The sequence below is a fragment of the Athene cunicularia genome (assembly GCF_003259725.1).
Source record: "Athene cunicularia isolate RWA chromosome 2 unlocalized genomic scaffold, athCun1 chr2_part1, whole genome shotgun sequence".
Lineage (NCBI taxonomy): Eukaryota > Metazoa > Chordata > Aves > Strigiformes > Strigidae > Athene > Athene cunicularia.
Genome location: NW_020799095.1, coordinates 45,894,377 through 45,914,044, shown reverse-complemented (window position 1 = coordinate 45,914,044; position 19,668 = coordinate 45,894,377). Strand labels below are relative to the sequence as shown.

Here is a 19,668-nt window from a genome sequence, read left to right as displayed (position 1 = left end):
AATAACTTTGTCAGTCCTCCACACAGGGCATTCAGCACCAGTGCCTTTTCCTCCTCACAAACAAATGCACTCTCATTTAGACTGTAACTGAGACATTATTTTTTTTGCAAATGAGAAATGCTCATTTGCTATGAACAGTCCATTGCTCTCAGATGTTTTTCTCGAGGCAAAACAATTATGTCTGATAATGCTTGATCTGCCCTAAGCCCAGAAGGCAAGAGAGATGCTTTGTTGATGGTATCAGCAGTCTCCTGATCGCATTGTGACAATGAGCTGGGCAACCAGGAATATTGCATAGATCTTCTCTTAAAGAAAATTTAATAAAGATACCTACACAACAGTGTGACTTCAATATAACCACGTCTTTCTTGTGCTCTAGCCCCTACCACCTTCTACTTTACCAGTCACTGTGGTAGCAACAGCCATTGACTCCAATGGCTCAGCTAAATCAATTCACAGAGTCTACAGTCTTGAGGGGTGCTCATTCTTTCAATGATAAATTCTGTGAAACTAATCACATAACCTGAAGGGACAATTGAGTAGAAATGATAATGAGTAAGTGCAGATGGGAGCAACATGAAAATGCAAATGAAAGCAATGAAATATTAACAAGTTCCAGGTAAGAATAACTACTACTGAAATGAGAAACTGATTTTCTCAAGTGCTCAGAACCACACCCCCCAACCAGAGCAAGGCCACTGCTGAGTGCCATGTCAAATCTCACCAGAAATTCATAGAGATAATATTGCAAAAGATCCTTATTGCATACTCAGTGCTGCTACTCCAGTTTCTGGATAAGGTGAAGGCAATGGAAACACTTCTGTACATGTGGTCTCCCTCTCCCAGCATATGCTCAGTTTTAATTTCGGCTAATAAATCTTTCTCAGCATAGAACTAGATTTAGTCTCTATGATCAGAGATCTAGGACAACCAGAAACAAGGAATGCAAAATACTGGTGCTATGTATTTCTGCTTTCAACAACTGTGGTTCCCAGCCAGTCTTGCTTAACCAGTGCCTCAAAAGCTTTTATTGGTATTTGTTAAATGGCCATGATGCTGCACAAAACATTTTGCTTCTGAAATAAAAAAACTCCCATCAATATAGGCTGTTGTTCTCACTGAGCTCAGAATATTACAACAACAGGTTGTAAAAGACAAGGTTTTTGACATAGCAGTCTGTCAGTTAATAGATTACTATTCTCACACAAATCCAAATAATGCTAATTTTCTATTTGCTCTGTTTCCCTCTTTCCTTATAGTGTTTGAGGACAGCTTCTTGAAAAAACATTAATAGTATTTACTATGCATCCCTTTATTAGTTGGTATTATAATGATGAAATGACTCAATTTTAAAAGAATGAGTTTTTGAGAGACAGGAATCTGTAGAATGAAACATCAACATACAATAAATTATTAAAACGGTACTTACTGACAAAACCAGGACCAAAGTTGGGAGGATTAGGTCTAGAAATCTGAGGTGTCAAACTTCCATCCTATAAATTTCAATAAAACATACAGACAAGGATATTAAATCAAGATTCAATTAAACCCCCTCAAACTGGTTATCATTATTAAACACTTAACTCCCTTGTCACTTTATATTACCTGTGTAATTGCCTGCTGCATATGATTTTGGCCTTCACTGGTCTGAGCCCCTGGCACTGGCTGACCCATAAAGGGAAACCTATTGATATATAAACAGAAAGCGAAATAAAAAGACTAGTGGGTATTTTAGTGAAGAGACAACCTTTTGTGTTACACCAAACTTACACAAAGTGTCCAAATATTTTATAGACATTTGCTTGAACCTCTGTACCAAACTTTTTCAGCATCTGGAGAGTATTAGTTCTTGTTTGATGCTACAACACTTTGCCCTTGGTTGAAACGACTGTATTTTACACTTTCCAGAGAGATGAAGTAAACATGATGTACTGTGCTAAAACAATGAAGATGCACAAAAAAAAGGGTATTTACTTGTATTTTAGTATATTATGATATAAAAAACCACCCCAATTTAAAAGATTTAGCTATCATGGTCACCAGCCCTGTCAACTAGAGTTGGATAACCTCTGGTAAGCCACATATTATCATATAACACTGAAGTATGTGTTCATATACTACACACTGTTTTAAGGGTCACAGAAAAGGTGCAGATCCTTTCTGGCCCACAGACACCCCACCTGTGGTAAAGGCAGCCACAGTGTGATGCCTGCACAGTTCATAGCTCCTTTTGTCCTCAGAATGCATTTGAAGAGGATGAAAATTCCATTACTTGGGCTAAATCTTAATTATATTTAGCATTAAATGATATGCTGTAACATGAAGTTTAACTGTTACATGGCCATCAACAGTTTTCAAACACAATGCATGGGAGATGTGCCATTATATAATTAGTAAGTGGGAAAACAAGAAAAGCATCAACAGCGAAGCCGTACTGACCAATGACATTACAACTGGAACACGTCTGATGCGTTCTAATACTTTTTATAGTTTCTACTGCCACGCTGGTTTTATTCTTGGGAGATAACCTTGTATTAGCATGGACTATGAACTACATGACAGAAAGATCTTTTTCCACTTTTAAATTTTTTCATTTCCTGTGCTCTATCATTTCATTTTACATATTGTAGCCCTAAAGAACAGTATCAAGTGTTGCCTACCTGTTCATAACCATTGGTGGCATCCCCATGTTGCTCTGTGCCATGACTTTATTGATCCCCTTAAGAGCTACCATTTTTGCTTTCATTATGGGATCAGTAATTGCATCGAAGTCTAGAAAAGAAAAACAGTAAAAGTGAATTACATAGCTGAACATAAGTTATTAACTGGAACCAACTTGTACAGACCTAGTTCATGCATAAATCATCAGTAAAACAACATAATTTATTATTATTTCACATTACTTGTCCTCTCCACTTCAAAATTAATGGTTAATATGTAGTTTCATATATCCTCTAAAGAGAGTTACTCCAGCAGCAACTGTTCTTTGCTTTCAGCCACAACATAAAAAGAAAAGCAGGTCATCTGAGAAGAGGTCTAAACAGAATTTGACCCATGATTCAACAGATTAATAAATTCTATTTATAGGTTTAAAATGAGGAATAAGAATTGTTTCTGTGAGTTCAGTTGGCAAAACTGACACACCACCACTAATGTACTATGAAAACAGTTTAGTTGCTCTGTAGTTACCAGTAGCACTACACACAGAAAGGCACACACCCCATACAGCATCTGAAAAGACTATAAACATGGTGAACTCTGCCTTTTTGCTGTCTCTCCCGTTAGATGCCTCACACAGAGCAGGATAAATAGGAATATAAAACGGCTGAGGTTGGAAGGGACCTCTGGAGGTCATCTTAGCCACCTAGGGTGGCTACAGCAGATTCTAGCCACACTACAAACATGGAACTGTGACTTAGGAGGTAGGTTAAATTTGTCTTTTGAACAAGTGTTTTGATGGCCAGTGTTATTACAACTAATACATTTCTCAGAATTTCACATTTCATTAATAACAATTAAATGATAGTGATGGTTTTGATCTGAATGCTCAAACTGCTATGTTGTATTAAACAGGAAATGACAGTTTATCTTAATCACTTCTAGTACAGCAGAATTATTTGTGATGTTTCTGGGCCTTGTCTAGATGTGAGTTAGTAATACAAGCTTTTGATGATCCCTTTCCTTGAGACACACTAAACACTGAAAAACAATGTAATAAACCAACCATAAACAGAAAATTGATAGACCAACTATCCAAAGGTCAGCTACTGCACTTGATCATTTGTTTACAAAGGGTGCATCTACTCTCTATCACATAGGAGAATCTAAAGCATAAAGAAAATATGCAACAGAGCTGATGTCACGAAAATGAGCAGTAACACAGAGTTACCCTGATCCTGGTTATGTCAACAGGATCCTTGCCAGAGAGTTCAGAATTCCACCTAAATGCTCAATTTCCATACTCCCATTTGTACCTTCTAGGCAGGTTGGTTCTTGTTATCCTATCTTCAAGCTCCATGTATCTACCTGCTTCTTTCAGTGCTATGGATTATTTAACTATTTACTGTTGCATTTTTTAAAAAAAATAACCAGGACACAGACAAATAGATCATCCACGTACCAATATTGGGGAAAAATGGCTCTGAACGTTGGCGAATCATGGCCTGCATCTGTCGTTGCTGCTGCTGCTCCTGTCTTTCCTGATCCAAAAGGTCCTGTAGAAGAAGTGGCTGTTCCTCTAGCAGAAGTGGTCTCTCTCGATTTTGTTGTTGAGCTAATGGTTGAGGGAGTATTATCTGTTGGGGACCAGATATGCCACTAGGACCCGGACGGTTTGTTACAGCCACAGTTTGATTAGATGTCTGTCCTGTCCCAAAGTTATGATTAGATGTTTGACCCTGAATAAATCCTGGATTTGGTGACCCTTGAGAAAAATTATGGTTCATTCGTGGAACCATGGTTAAATTTGAATTTAAAGTGTTTTCCAAGATCTGTCCACCAGGTGTCATTAGTGTTTGTGGAATACCTGATGCATGGTTCAATTGTGTTGCTGGCAAAGTCTGAGATGGAGATCCTAGAGTCCCTGCTTCAGCATTATCTGAGCTTTCATTAGCCAGCAAACTTGAGAGGACTGGGGTGGACCCAGAAATACTACAGGAACTTACTGCTCCTTGAACGGGCAGTGGAGCAGATCCCTGAGCATCTGGACTAGGCACAGTTGTTTCTTGATTAGGAACAGTAGTATTTTTGTCAGGGAATTCTGGGTTAGCAGGCTGTGCAGAAGCCTTTTCTCCATCCTTCAACTCCACTTCAGCAGCCTGTTGAGTACCTGTGGATTCAGCGCTTCCATCACCTTTTTCGTTTTCATTTCTCTTTTCCTCCTGAGTGTTTGGGGAAAGTACTTCTGTTTTAATTTCATTTTCTGTAGTGGATTTCTCCTGTGGAGACTGGGTCTCTGGAGTGGAAACAGTTCTATCACTTTGTTCTTTCTGTTTTGGTTCTTCTGTCTTGCCCTGGATATCTAGTTTGTCATCAATGGGGACACTAAGGTCTAGTTCTTCATTAAACATTCCTTTCTTATCCCCCACATCAAGGTCTGGGTCTGTGTATGCAATTATATCAAATTCCCCAGATCTTAGAAGATCATCGAGGTGAGGATCATTGGTTTCCAAATTATCTAAAGTGTCCAGTTCATCTCCTTTCCCATCCTCTGTGTCTAGATTCAAATTTTCCAGATCCTCATCATCTAAATCCTTGACTTCAACCCCGTCAAGGTCTTTCACATCCAAATCTTTTACAGCAGGATCATCAGGATCAAGCTTTTCTTCTAGACCATCACTTGGCTGGTTGGGAATCTGTAAATTTGCAGATTCATCACTTGGTGCAGATGTAGTCAAAGATGGTCCTGGGAATGCATCAGCAACTGGTGGATGACTTAGAGAACGTATTACAAGTGCAGGTGGGTTGTCAGGATTGATTTGATCCTGCTGGGATTGTGACATATGCTCCAAACTTGTAGACATCTGCAACTGGTTAGGCATACCTTGAGAATTATGTCTCAGTGGTTCTGGCTGTCTTGGGCCTGGAAACTCCTGCCTGGGTATAAACCCTGCATGTCGTTGATGTTGTGCTGCTGCATCCATAACATTTGCAGCAGAAGGATTAAAAGGCAATCTTGGCCTCCCATCAGGAGCTCTGTGACGTAACTCGATAAATGCCTGACCCAATATATTGTGCTGCTGAACTGGAATTCCCTGTGGAGGAAAATGTTGAGAGATCCCAGATGTATTATTTATTTGTGCATTGTTCACCGGCCGGGGCATATCAATAGACAGAGATCTTCTCAGCTGTGGTGGAACTCCAGGGCGTTGCATTGGTTGCTGAGGACTGAGGAAACGTTCTTGACCTGATGGTGGGCCATGGCCACCTCCTGGAAACCCATACCTAAAATAAAGAATGAAAGACTAAATAACCACCTAGTCTGGCATATTTGACTAAATAACTATTCACCAAAATGCTTTACATGACACATTCATTAAGATATTTAAATAAATATTTTGACTAATTATGCTTACATTTAAATTAGCTTTATGACAATAAAATAATTGCTTTAATTATGTTTAATAAACAACCCGCTTTCAATTCCAATTATAATAATGGATAGAAAACTGACAGTAAGAACTACCTTAGTAAATAAACTACATGTTAATGCAACTCAGTGTAAAAAATAATGTTGTGTGGCTTTAGAAATTACTGAAATAAATACGAAATATTGAAAATCATAATTCCTGATATGACAATGGATGAAAACTGGTATTCATTTTACATCATAGCATTCACTGTAAATATGGCACAGAAGCTGACATTTGATTACGTGTTCATTATAAATGAAAACAATAATATTACATTTACTCATTATTAAGACATCAAAGCTAAGTCAGACCTTTCACTTTTTTAAAAAAGACAGAAATCCCCAAAACCATGGGTGACAAGACCTTTTGGGTCATGTAACCTTCATGACTATTACAATTTCTCCATTTCTACTTCTGATTAATTCCCAGTAAATGACAAGTAAAAACAGTGTTAGCGTAAAATGCATTCTAATGTTACAGATACAGGAAAACTCAATGTACATACTGACTTAAGGAAGATTACCAGCTACTGTAGACAATGCAGATTTTCATCAACGAAAATGCCTTTATCTAACAATTTCTGCAAATGTAGAACTACCCCTGTAATATCCTGGTTTTAAGAGATCAAAGAGCTTACCTAAGACCATGAGGTCTCATCCCCATGGCATTCATATCACCTGGAAACTGGGGTCTGTTGAACTGCCCATCAGCAGGAAATGGTCCACGCTGATCTTTTGGGTATACGGTGAACCGTGGCCCACCTGGAGGCACAACAGAGGACCGAATATTCCCAGGATATGGAGGAGGAGGGCGGTTAAAAATTTGGTTTAAATTGTCTTGCTGCCAATGCTGAAGAGGAGTTGCATGGGTAGGAGCTGCTGCATCCTGCAAGGCTTTTTCCTGACGAACAGCATTCTTTTTCTGCTGCTGTTGCTGTAGAATAATTTCACGTAATTTCTGGCGCTGTTTAAAAAAAAAAAAATAAATTCTGCTTGACACTGCAATTGACATATTTTGAAGTGTTACACTCTGCTAGGTTAAGCCTTTTGAAGGAAACAAATTTTTCATTTGCTACAGGTTAAGCCTTTTGGAGGAAACAAATTCTTCAATTGCTACAGAAAAATATTATAAACTACCATAACCACCTCAGAAATTAGAAGAGGGATCAAACAGTGCAAGATGCTGATAACACAACTTAATCTCCAGACCTCTTCTTGAAGTGGTCTTTTTATCAATTTACATTTTACCCATTAACATGCAAGCCCACTCTCCTTCCTTTTTTTCTATTCCAATAACGCAGGCCCTTTTACCACAAGAAAAAGTGTATTTTGAGGGAGAACGGTGACTAGAGGTCCACAGATGAAAATTCAACAAGAGGTTTACCCCAAAGTTGCAGAATCTCCTCTGACTGTCTATGATAAATACTATGATTTTTTCCACTAAATCCACTTCCCACTGCTCCTTCCAAACAAAAGACTGAGCAGCTTTCCACAAGCTGAATGTAATTCAGCAAGAGCTGTTTGCCAAACCTTCACTGACAAACCTTCACTGACACTGGAGTGAATGTGCCTCAAGAAGAGCAGTGACCAATGGTAGCATTCACCTTAACATGTCTGCCAACTGAAAAGTTAGATGTCCAGCCTGAGATCTTCACCTATACTCCCTTTTCGGTCAGTGAGCAAGTCACTGGACAATCAGTTCTACATCTCATTTACTATAGGATAGAATTAACTGTCCTTTCAAGGTGTATTTTATTTCTCGCACTGTAGATAAAAGAGCTATTACAGACCAATCATCTACATCTTCAGTGACTTCAAAGATGTCTTTTGCTTCCTTTTTGGATCTTGTCCAAACTCCTTAAAAATTACTGATGTTTCTATATTCTATATATTGTGGTTCTATCCAGGAGGACCAAATTAACCTACAAAAGCGAATGAAAATAATTCTACATTACACAGCAATGTTTAATGGCAAGAAACTTCAAATATTAACAAGAATGGGGGAAATTCTTCTACTTATAAAATTCTAATACCATCAGTATTAGACTTTATTCTCACCTGTCTTAGCTTCTCAGTATCTGCTTGAGACATATTTATGGTATTCTGTGTATCTGTTACTCCTGTAGTGGGTGCCGGGCCAGGAACTTGTGAAACTTTGGGAAACTGTTGTCCTTGAGAACTCAGCGGAGAATTTCCAGATGCACTGAAGTTGCCCTCAGATCCAGGCCGTGGCTGTTCAGTGGCATCATGGGCCAGCTGTCCAGTTCCAAAAGATTCTGGCTGAGGTCTTGGAGTCATTGGTGGTTGATCATATGGGTCACGTGCTGGAGCAGCTGGACCATGGCTAAAAGAATCTGTTATTGCAGGTCCTGCAGGTCTGGGAGTTTGAGAACATGGATCTGATGGCCTGACAAAAGTGCCCTGCAACCTGTTCTGTGGTGTCTGCAGGAAAGGATCTCTATTTGGTATTAGTCCTGGTCTTGTCACTGCAGGTCTGTTAAAGCTCTCTGGAATCCCTGGCCTTGGAGTTGCTGGTTGCTGAGAATAAGGATCATTAAGAACTGGCCTTGGTGTTCCAGGAGGTTGGGCATATGGATCAGAGTGTCTCTGATTTGCTGGGGACTGAGTAAACAAATCTGCTGGCTGAGCAGGTCTTGGTGTTGGTGGTTGCTGCATATATGGGTCCACTGTGGTGGGCCGAGGAGTTCCCGGAGGTTGGGCATAGGGATCAGCAACTGGCCGAGGAGTACCTGGAGGCTGGGAGTAAGGGTCCTGAGAAGCTGGCCTTGAAATGGGTCCAGATGGAGGGAAAGAATCACTCTGTTGTCGTACTATCCGGGGTGGATGGGCAAAAGTCTCCTTTATTGCAGGATGGGGAGTGAGGGGAGGCTGGCTGTATGGATCATTAGGCTGGTTATGGGAAAAGTTATCCACTGGCCTTGGTGTCAAAGCAGGCCTTTCATATGGATCAACAGCAACGCGCCTTGGTGTAGCTGGCATCGATGCATAAGGATCTTGCGGGGACTGAGGTGGGCGCATAGGAGTTTTAAAAGGTCCAGGGCTACCATCAACAGGAGTAGGAGTAGGAGTCGGAGTCAACGGTGGCCGTGCATACGCATCAGCAGAAGTTACTCTCTGTCTCTGAAATGTATCTGTTCTAGGAGCCGGCTTAGTAAACGGATCACTGCTTCCAGCTGTTAAAGGAACCTTCCCTGACTGTTCCATAACTATGGGTGATCTTGGGACCCCCAACGGTTTGGAGAACTGCTCCGATGCTATGACAGGCCTGGGTGTGTCTGGTGGCTTTGCATAGGGATCACTGCTACCAGGAGATGAAGAACATGAATCCCTGACAGGTGAAGGCCTGCTTCCTGATGGTTCAGTTACCTGAATGGGCCTAGATATGGATGACTGTGGTGCGCAGGTATCTAATGGTGCAATGGTATTTCTTCTAACAAAGTTCTGGTTAATGGGTGCTGGTCTAGGTGTTCCCACCATTTTAGCATATGGATCCATTGGAGAAGGAGGTCTTGTGTTTGTGGAACCTGGAGAAAACATCTGTTGTGATGATGTCTGAGGAGTCTGAGTCTGAGACAGTGAATCGTGTACTGGGATTCGGGTGGGAGTAGGGGGTGGAGCTTGTGGTTTTAGGAACACATCATCTGAGGATGCTGATGTAGGTGTAGCAGGTAGCTGCTGCTTTGTAAATAGATCCTTATGGAATGTCTGTTGTGCAGGAGACATGCTTCCATTGCCAGCCTGTGGTGTTAAGGGGCTCTGGATCCCACTGCTAGGTGTGTCTGAGCCAGACTGGTTCAGAAGCTGTTGTGAACCAAACTGCTGCTGCTGCTGTTGCTGCTGCTGCTGTTGTTGCTGCTCATTTTTCACTTGTTCAAGCTTCTGTGTGGCTTCTATTTTGGCTTGCTGCTTACTTTTTTGCCGCATTTGCTGTTTTAAAATTATGAGTAAAAAGGGTACACTTTAAGATCAGGGTATACAAAAATCTTTCTGATGAGTGAATCTATAATTAAAACTTTTGGACACATCAAAGATCAATTATAAATAACTGCAAATTGCAAATGTTAAATGCAATGGGAGCAGAGGGTCTAGCTATTTGTAAAGTTCAATTACCTTGACATGCCCCTTGATTGCCTGGGAAGAAGCATTTCCCAGTTGCCTCAAGAGCAGCACTGCTTTCCAACCTAATACTCTGAAGTCGGAAGGTTACTGACACATGCAGCACTGATATGAGGCAAAATGGCTCACACTATGAGAGACAACCACCACAATTTGAAGCAGCAGTCTGCAGGACAAGGTTACTGCAATATAGGGTATATAAAAACAAACTACTGCACTAGACTGCCATACAGAGAAAGAATAACCTATTCTCTAATAGGCAGGATGTAAGAGTCAAAGTGTCAAACCACAGTTTTCTAACATTTACAAGCAGCTTCTCTTCTGACACCATGTTTTCTTCCTATGCAGAATGGCTGACTTTATACTCTTCTACAAAGAAAGATTAAAACTGATTTTATTAAAACAGATTCCAACAATGCAATAAAAAGCTGGTAGAAAAATAAAAAAAACATCCTAAATGTAACACACCTGTCTGAACTTCCATTCCTGCTCATGTTCTGATTCCCTCTGTTTTAATGGATCTTTAAAGAGGTCAGAGTCGATGCGCGAGCTAGGATCAATGCTATCCTGTTGCTGCTGCCTTTTCATGGAGTCATTTGACATCTGTACTTTATTGATGCGCAAAGCAGCTCTATTATCTCTGGCTTTTTGCTGGGAAAAGATTGAAAAAAAAAATGCAGTTAGCCTTATTTCCTTCTGCTAAGTGTGAACACTGCATCTGTTATTCCCACAAACTATCACCAAATTATTTGTGCATCCTGTTTTAATCACACACATGCTTGTCAAAACTAAATTATGCTCTTCAAAAGGAATTCCAGACTGAAAATACTTCATCTCTATAGAAATTCTGCATATAACATACATGGAAAGAATTAAGGCACTATTAGCTGCAGAGGTTTTCTATACATTGGGAGTGCCTGTTCAGGTACTGTGCTGTGCCAAAAAAGCATAAATCCCACCAGTTTACCTTTCAAATCACATATTGGTGTGGTCTACAATCTGAAGACATGAGCACAGCAGATGATGGTTGGATCAATAGAGGCCACTAATGTGGAGAACTTCAGTGACAAGAAAAATACAGTCTACTCCATTAAATAACCTCTATAGATCTCAGTCGGTGTTAAGTTAGCAGTATAAACATAGGATATGGGCTTATGGATCAGGAAAAATTGGATAGAAGAACATCAATTCCTCTTCAGTGAGGCATTTTACAGCCATACTGACACTTTAAAGCATCTAATGGAAGTTTCAAAGAGTCTGTTTTACCACCAATCTAGGATGTGAATCCTTTCCTGAATCAAATCCTCACATCTTCGTTTTCACAATTCTATTTGGAGTTGTCAAGTAGGGGTTGCCTAGCAGGAAAGGCTTTAATCCTTCCCTCCCCTCCAACAATGAAACAGTGACATAGATGAGAGCACCAGTGTCACAGCAGCATGAAAATTAGTGTAATTTTCCCCTATAAGTGATGGGATTGCACATACTATGGAAAGTAAAAAGCTTACAGTGAAAATTTACTAACACTCTTCTCAATTTAATTTCTAAGGTAGCCTTTATTCAATCCCCACAGAGTGCAAGTCCCTCAGGAGAGGTATCACAGCAGCTCCCTTGAATGCACAATGCCAGGAACACTAGCAACAGCTGAATGGCAAGAGTACATGGACTGTAACTTCTGTAAAGAAATAACTGCTTCTTGCTATGTAAATACTCATGTGTGCATGTGTGTGCACGTGCATGCACCTTCTTCCCGAACATGAAAGAAATAATTTTTTCAGCTGCTTTTTGGACATCCATCAGGAGAAGAGGACTGCATTTGTTAAGAATAATGAAAAAGAAAAAAAATCAGTAATAGAAATAGTTGCAAAGTGATGCATGCCTGGACAAAAAACCCACCCATGTAGGTGGACAGTATCTTACAAATACTACACAGAAGCAATCACCAAGATTAAATATAGCATGGACAAGATGACATAGACGTCCAAAGACACTGAAGTTACAGGCCTGAATGAAAAGCAGTAATGACGATGCTTCAGTGATACAGAGAAGACAATAGAGAATTATTATTTCAAGTGTGAAGGGGTTCAGAAAGATCGAAAACTCCACTTCCAACATTTAGCCTGGGGTAATGTTTTGTCCTCTAAAAGGTGTCAGAGAGATAAGGGGATTTTTTAATTTGGACAGTAGGAGATGATGTTGATACTGTTAAGCTCTGAATCATCAACATGCATGGGAATCAGATTTGCTTACTAACTGGACTATATTAAAACAAAATGCAGGTGGCAGGAGGATAAGAGACTGAAAACATAACGTGCGAAATCCACAGAAAACTATAAAAGTGAGAACGATCACCCAATTGCTGTTGTGAAGACACAGAAAAAATGAGAACCAGGAGAGAATGGAGATGTGACATGAAATTAAAGAAAAGTATATTTGCTAACAGTGGCTGTGAAGGTCAAAAAGAATAAATAATTAGGTTTTGAGCATTGGATGTGGACATCCTTCAACAAGAGGTTTCAACAAAGTATAAAAGTCACCCTTTTAATGGCAGAAGTTTTACAGAACGCAATCAATGACCATGTAACTCCAGATACCAACTACAAATCTGTGTGTTCACTTGACTTAGATGTGAAGAAGGTGAGTGTTTTTAGAGAGAAAAATTGAGTCCTTCACACTCCCCACAACACGGAAGATATTAAAAGAGTTTCCGCCACATAGCAATAGAAGAGAGTAAGTAGTGAAGGGGAGCAGTAAGGCAAGAACACATGAGTAGAAGAAAATGAATAAAGTAGGGACGTGAGCACTTATGCCTCTGGAATGGTTAGTTTAACAGGTGAGACTTCTGTAACTCTAATGGGGCAAAAAAGATGACTAGTGAGAAGGGAAGATGGAAAGAGAGCAAAGTCACATAATGATTCGTTATTATTCTTCTTAAGAATCTGGCAAGATCCTGTACAGAAAGAGACAAGAGCAAATAAGACTTGAGGCATGCATCAAATGTAGCAAAGAGCAGTGGGAACCACAAATGTTCTCATCTCAGCTGATGTCTTTAGATTGCACAATACTAATATAGTTCATTCCAAGACTGAAAAGCAAAGAATAGAGGTAGAAGTATTCAGAGTTAAAAGGGAATTCTTGCAGTAAGTGAACTTACACTAACCCTAGAACTTAATTTATTTTAAAAAACAAAATGAAAACCTTATAGATTAAATATATGCTTGCTGGAAGTATGCAAATGCAGGTGGTAATTGTTCTTACCACATATGGAGCCCTCTCCTGTGAGCTTGCTTTCCTCCACAGTTTAGCAATCTGTTTCACTCTTGTAGCCCAGTCTGCAATCAAAAAATGCATTAATACACAAGGCTTCAATAAGTCTGTTTTACATTCTTTCAAATCAAGATGCATAAATTTCTACAAAGTATTTAACTTTATGCAGTAAATCACTCACCTGGGAATTCCTCCTTCAGGTTAGGGAAGTTGATATTTGTATAGAGAACAGGTGCTACTGTTGCCATTTCACCCAAAGCCTCTTCTTTTTCCCACTTAAGAGTGCTTCTTTGAGCATTGGACATTGTATCTCCTTCACCTTCCAAAGGTGGAGCAGATGGTGCCCATGAACTGTTCGGATCACTTACCATTGGATTGAATGCTGGATTCTTATCCCTGACAAATCAGAAAATGGTTTTGTTTTATAGATAGATTGCTCTCAATATACATAAAAAGACACCAACAAACAACAATTAGCAAAGTACTTATTCTGTTTGCTATTTTAGTAGTGAGCAAGAATACAGAAGTTTTTGTAGTGACTGTCAAGAACTAAGTAGTTAAATACTAATAATATCACAGTATTAGCAACACCACCACCCCCAAGTGACAAATGCTAAACCATAGATATTTTTTATTTCCCATCTTGACTTACCTGGTATCAGCATATGGTTGCTGTGTAATGGGAGAGAAAGTGCCCAGTCCACCTGCAGCAGCCAAAGCTGTATGAGGGAGATGAGGGTTAGGACCAATCAGACCATTCATAAGGGGGACTCTTGGAAATGCATTCTCTCCTGGAAGGAAGAAGTTTAAATTACTGTTTTAAAGGGTGACGACTTTTAAGGTATAGGTGGAAGTTTTCAGTGAAAACATGACGTTTCACCTGACAAATACTAATTGCTTTAAGATTTTAAATCAGTTTACATTGCTTCCCTACAAGCTTAAGGGATTCTCTTCTACTATATGACATCCCTGCACAGATTTTTTTTTTTTTTCCTTATCCAAAAAATCAGGTTTTTAAAAAATGGATTTCCAAAACTTCTGGAGTAGCCCATGCTATGGTACTTGATACTGAGGTATATTCTTAAAGGGTAAAGGTCTGTCATATTTATTATACCCAGATCCAAGCATGGAGAAGGTTATTTTCAGTCCTTGCAGAATTATCATTAGCCACCGGAATTAAACATTTCCTCTTCTGAGACTTCTGAGCAGTGTACCGAAGTAAGCCTCATTATCTACTAACTCCCTAATTTGTAACCAATGAAACAGATAAATCTAGTCAAATGAGCATCAACATTTTCTAATTACATGTCCAGCCTAGTAGTACGAAGGCAGAAAATTTTATTTATTTGATTACAATACTACAAATGTGGCACAGGCAGATTCATTCCAGCAGATGGTATTTGCAGATGTTCTTACACAGAATTAACACTGCCCTTTGAATCCCTGTCACTTAAGTGTGATTATAACTCTTGTCCCCATATTTTCTTAAAGGCACAGAAGTAGCTCAACGAATGAGATGCATCTGTAGGATGACACTGATTCATTCTCTCATGCTTTAGGATACTGTCTTCTGATCTATAGGTTACATACACTATGCATATAGTTTGGATGAAAGTAACTCAGTATTTAAGAGAACGTGCTTTATTATAGCTGCTAAATAGATAGCATACAGTAACTGTGAAGATCTGGCAAACAAACAGGATGGAGAGTCAGGCCCCTGGTTTGCACTGTAGGATCACGTGTCTTTATGAGAAGAGAGCATTAATTTTATTTGAAATTGCTCAAATTTCATGCAAGCTTCCCCATTACTGAACCACTTATCTCACAGAAACATGTGGATCATTACACCATAACTGAACCAAATTATAAATCTAAAACTTTGTAATTGTGGCAGTTTCCACAGGGAGAAGTTAAACAATCTTACAGAGCTCAAATGCTGAAGTTATCTCCAAGTACTCCAGTAACTGGGAAACAGGCAATGATATCTATATTATCTTTTGCTTTAAATCACCTCATTATTTGCTTTAAACTCTTGCTTTTCTAAGACTTTTTGAAGTCTTTCCTTTCCATAGAAATTTATCCATCTAGGAAACCAATAATTTTCCTTCTTATGATTATTTCACCAATGCAATCAATTTGCATACTACTTTTTGTAGTACCAGTATAGCAGAATGGGCACTATTTACATGAGCTCAGGGAAAATTCACTAGAGGTGATGTCTGATGAGAAATGAGTACATTTAATTATGCTCATATATACTGCTTAAAAAAAAAAAACAAACCACAAAAACTTTACTATTAACAACAATAAAACTAATCTGCCCCTTGCTTTCAATATAAGAGCAAGAAGATGCTGAATTAACTCATGATAATTTTAGTAGTAACAAAGAAAAATTATAATCTCCCAGATACATTTCAAAATTATTTAGCCTTCTCTCTATTATTTCGGTACGACTAGCTGAATTCTTAAACTGAATTCTTAAAGGAAATTAAGACTCAGTAAATCACTTTTATACAGACTCTTTCCTTACCCTTGAATAGGTACTCAAAAGTATTTAAAAGAATAAAGTCACAGCCTAATTTCAAAACTATGAAGGTGTCAGCTAAAAGAAAAGCTCCAATATGTCAGAAAAATCTAAAATAAATGTCCTTTTCTATTACCAATATTTAGGTGCACCTTAATCACATACCCCCTTCAGAACAGTTTTAGAATAGTATTTCATAAATTAACAATGGCAGATTTGACAAATTAACAGTAGCAGAAAGCAAGGAGTGTCCTACTTTCACATCAGTATTTAAAACATGCACAATTCTCCTGATCAGGCTGCTGTTTTTAAAGTAACAAGGAAACATACCTTGACTGTGCAGAGACATAAGTTGTGGTGGAGGTGGAGGCTGTGGCAAAGGAGCTGGTTGTGTAGTTGCTGGACTTAATACAGCTGTGAACAGATCTTCAACATCCTTTCCTCCTAGCTCTGCAAAAACACTATGTATGAGTTGGCTGGCATTGTTTACAAACTGTATTCTATAAAAGACAACAAAGATTAGAATACGTACCTGGGATTTTGTACAGTTTGCCAAGAATAGCACCTGGACAAAGTAAATACAACACAGAATGAATAATCATCAAAAGATGCAATGAAATTAATTCTGCAACCAAGTCCAAACAGGTATGTTACAATACATAGATAAGTAATTTGAGAAAAATAGAGAAGATTTCTACTTAAGTTTTCTAGAAGACCAAGAACAAAAAAATTACCATCTGTGACCATTTTGTCTAGTTCTGGACTTAGGATTCCATCCAACTGTTCTTCACTCAGCGGCCGTGAACTCTGGTTGACATTTGACTGAGGCAGAGAAGAAGGATCATCAGAGATGGGACCAATATCCAATCCAGCTGAAGGAAGAATAATATTAAATTAGACATAAATAGTAATATTTATTGGTATAGAATAAAGAGCACAACCTTTTTTACCCTAAGCTGAGCTGTCAACTAAACCAAGACTTTCCAAGATGTGAAAGGCAAGGCAAAATAAGATATTCATTAGAAAAAGTAACCAAAACTGCCCACTATTCACCACCAGTTTACTGTATTGTTTGAGGAATGTCAATTGAATAGAATGCAACAGGAATAATGGGAAATAAAGGCTACTGAGTTTAGGTACAGCGTGTTTTTGAGTGTATAGTTCTCAGTGTATAGTTCCACTATAACTCTTTTTCACATTTTAAAAACAATCACACTGGTAGACAATATAATTCTTTCTCAGATACCTTAAGGTTCACCCCATATGTTCTTACAGTATTACATTAAATATCTACTGAAGTGCTGTTGAAGTGCAGTCAATATCAAACAATTCATAGCAGTTTCTGTATCAAACACAACTAGTGAGTTACATCAAAGTGATTTGCTGGTACTGAGAAAACATAACTTACTACATAAATTTCCTAACATGCTTTACAAGTCAATAAATCTCTCAAATGAGAAAGGCTTTTGAAAAATAAAAAAAAGAACTACACACTTCAGTATTTAAAACATATTTCTGTATTAGATACCAAATATAAACAAATTTAAAATAATGAAACATGCCGTTCTACTTATTGTCAACCTGTGTTTTACATAAAGTGATGAATCATCATCCACTGGAAACAAAGACTGATGCTGACTGCTTTATTCATGCTTTAATATACTCACATTGTTAAAATGCTTTTAATTTACAGAAGATACCACTATGATAAAAACTACACACTACTACTAGAAGTAATATTAAAATTAAGTGTCAACAAGAAAATGCATGGCTTTGTATCATGAAACACAGGAACTCAGAAAGGTTTTTAAAAGCTGTAAGCAAAACTTTATGTAGTACTCTTATATGCAGAGTGCAGAGTTTATAGGTTGTGTTAGACTCAAACACCACAGAAAGAGTGGAAAATGAAAGCATGAATTAGTGACACAGTAAAGGAGTACTAATTTCTACACATGCAGTTCTTTCAGCTAAAACCACTAGGAAAGATAACTACTTCTAACCATGGATCATCCACTGTTTAGTTTCTTACCAAATGGGGAGGGTGAGTTCTCAACCTGGAAAGTGCATAAATCAAGACCTACAGGACCCAAACCAGATAAAATGGATGATTATAACACGAAAACAAAAAAAAAGTAAAGAAAAAGCTGCATGCTGAAAAAAGCTACGCAGGTATGATAGACAACGGCAGCTACATTTTATTCTCTCTTTAGCAGCAAAGCAAAGAGCCAAGTAAAACAAAATGTTGAAAAGGTTGGGGATTTTTTTTTTGGTAGGAGACAATAAAATCATCTCAAACCAAGGTATTCTTAAGATAAGAAAATTGTATCTGAAATCACCTAGCATAACCTATAGATATAAAACAAAGACATCTATAAAATGAAAAAAAAAAAACAAACAAGTACCAGAGAGACCTTATAAACATACATACCCGAATGATCTCCCGACTTTACCAAATCATCAGAAAGTATTCCAAGAATATCATCATCAGTATTTAAGACCTCAGAAAGATCAGCTAAAGGATCATCAGTGCTACCTGTGTAAAAGGCAATAAATAAAATCAACCAGTCATGGCATTTATACATGACTCTGATGACATACTATAGCTTGAGCTATAAACTCAAACACAGATTTACCAGGCTATAAGGGCCTTCTATAGTGTGTTATGTTCTGCAAGTTATTCTGGGGTGAGAGATGTGCTGACTAGCATTCCCTCTGAGCCAGTACTACAGCCATCTTCACAGGCTTACGTTGTTCAGTATGTTCTCCAATACATTACAGTAAAAGTGATAATGCAATCAGTAATGTGGAAGAAATCCTTAATGATTTTAGGGGAAAAAAACCCAAGACCTAGGTGAGAACTTGCACCCTCTAAGACACAAAGGCCTATGAATGTAAGAGTCAACAAACAGGTTTTGTAAAGGATGCAGCTCATAGCAAATCAACAGGAAATATTTAAAAAAAAAAACAACCCAAAACATAAGAAAGTGATGAGTTACTTCTTTTACCACCCCTATCTTTCTTACCACTACAGGGCTGCCAGTTACTACACCCTGATAAGGAAGTAAAATGTAAGAATAAGAAACAGTAGTAAGTAAATGGAAATTGGAGATGCTATTTTTAAGATCAGAAGAAATCCTGAAGTGAGAACAGCCAGAGGTAGAAATGTCATGTTTGTTTGTCATCTAGGAAAAACTGGCCTGGCCCTAGCAACATTAATAAATTCTGGATATGACTGTCTTCTTAACATCAAATTCATTAGAGAGAAATTACTCCAAATGGCCCATCTGGTTTTATTAACTAGCTTTTTAGGATTATTACAGATGTGCAACATTTTAAGAAAATTGTTTGACAAATAAAAAAAAGTTGAGAAAAATATTTTTCAGAAACGGTGCAAACTATCATGACTACACAAGCAATCATTGCCAGACCAATACAACATGAGATGGTAAATGTGCATATAATTAAACAGAGAAAAAGGGTTAATACAAATCATAAAATGTACAATGTGGAGAACAAACATGGGCAGGTTGAAGAGGGACCAGAAAGTGAAAGGAGAAACAAATTTCAAACATACACAGGTATCCTTCCTATTGTTACAACCCAACTTCCCCAG

At 38.3% G+C, this 19,668-nt stretch overlaps 1 protein-coding gene across 7 annotated transcripts in view; it reads right to left on the bottom strand.

Moving 5' to 3' along the window:
- Positions 1-19,668, bottom strand: part of KMT2C (lysine methyltransferase 2C) — a 150,499-nt gene that overhangs the window by 23,607 nt on the left and 107,224 nt on the right. For 6 of the 7 annotated variants that reach the window (XM_026843345.1, XM_026843346.1, XM_026843344.1 and 3 more), the window contains 15 exons: positions 18,484-18,588; positions 18,085-18,132; positions 16,790-16,927; positions 16,588-16,620; positions 16,386-16,505; positions 14,184-14,322; positions 13,713-13,927; positions 13,523-13,596; positions 10,736-10,918; positions 8,189-10,078; positions 6,769-7,094; positions 4,121-5,943; positions 2,661-2,772; positions 1,606-1,684; positions 1,430-1,493 (listed from right to left, as the gene is read on the bottom strand). In XM_026843345.1, coding sequence (XP_026699146.1) covers positions 1,430-1,493; positions 1,606-1,684; positions 2,661-2,772; positions 4,121-5,943; positions 6,769-7,094; positions 8,189-10,078; positions 10,736-10,918; positions 13,523-13,596; positions 13,713-13,927; positions 14,184-14,322; positions 16,386-16,505; positions 16,588-16,620; positions 16,790-16,927; positions 18,085-18,132; positions 18,484-18,588 — 5,349 coding nt within the window. The remainder of the gene's footprint in view (positions 1-1,429; positions 1,494-1,605; positions 1,685-2,660; positions 2,773-4,120; positions 5,944-6,768; positions 7,095-8,188; positions 10,079-10,735; positions 10,919-13,522; positions 13,597-13,712; positions 13,928-14,183; positions 14,323-16,385; positions 16,506-16,587; positions 16,621-16,789; positions 16,928-18,084; positions 18,133-18,483; positions 18,589-19,668) is intronic. The other variant, XM_026843347.1, reaches the window with a different exon arrangement.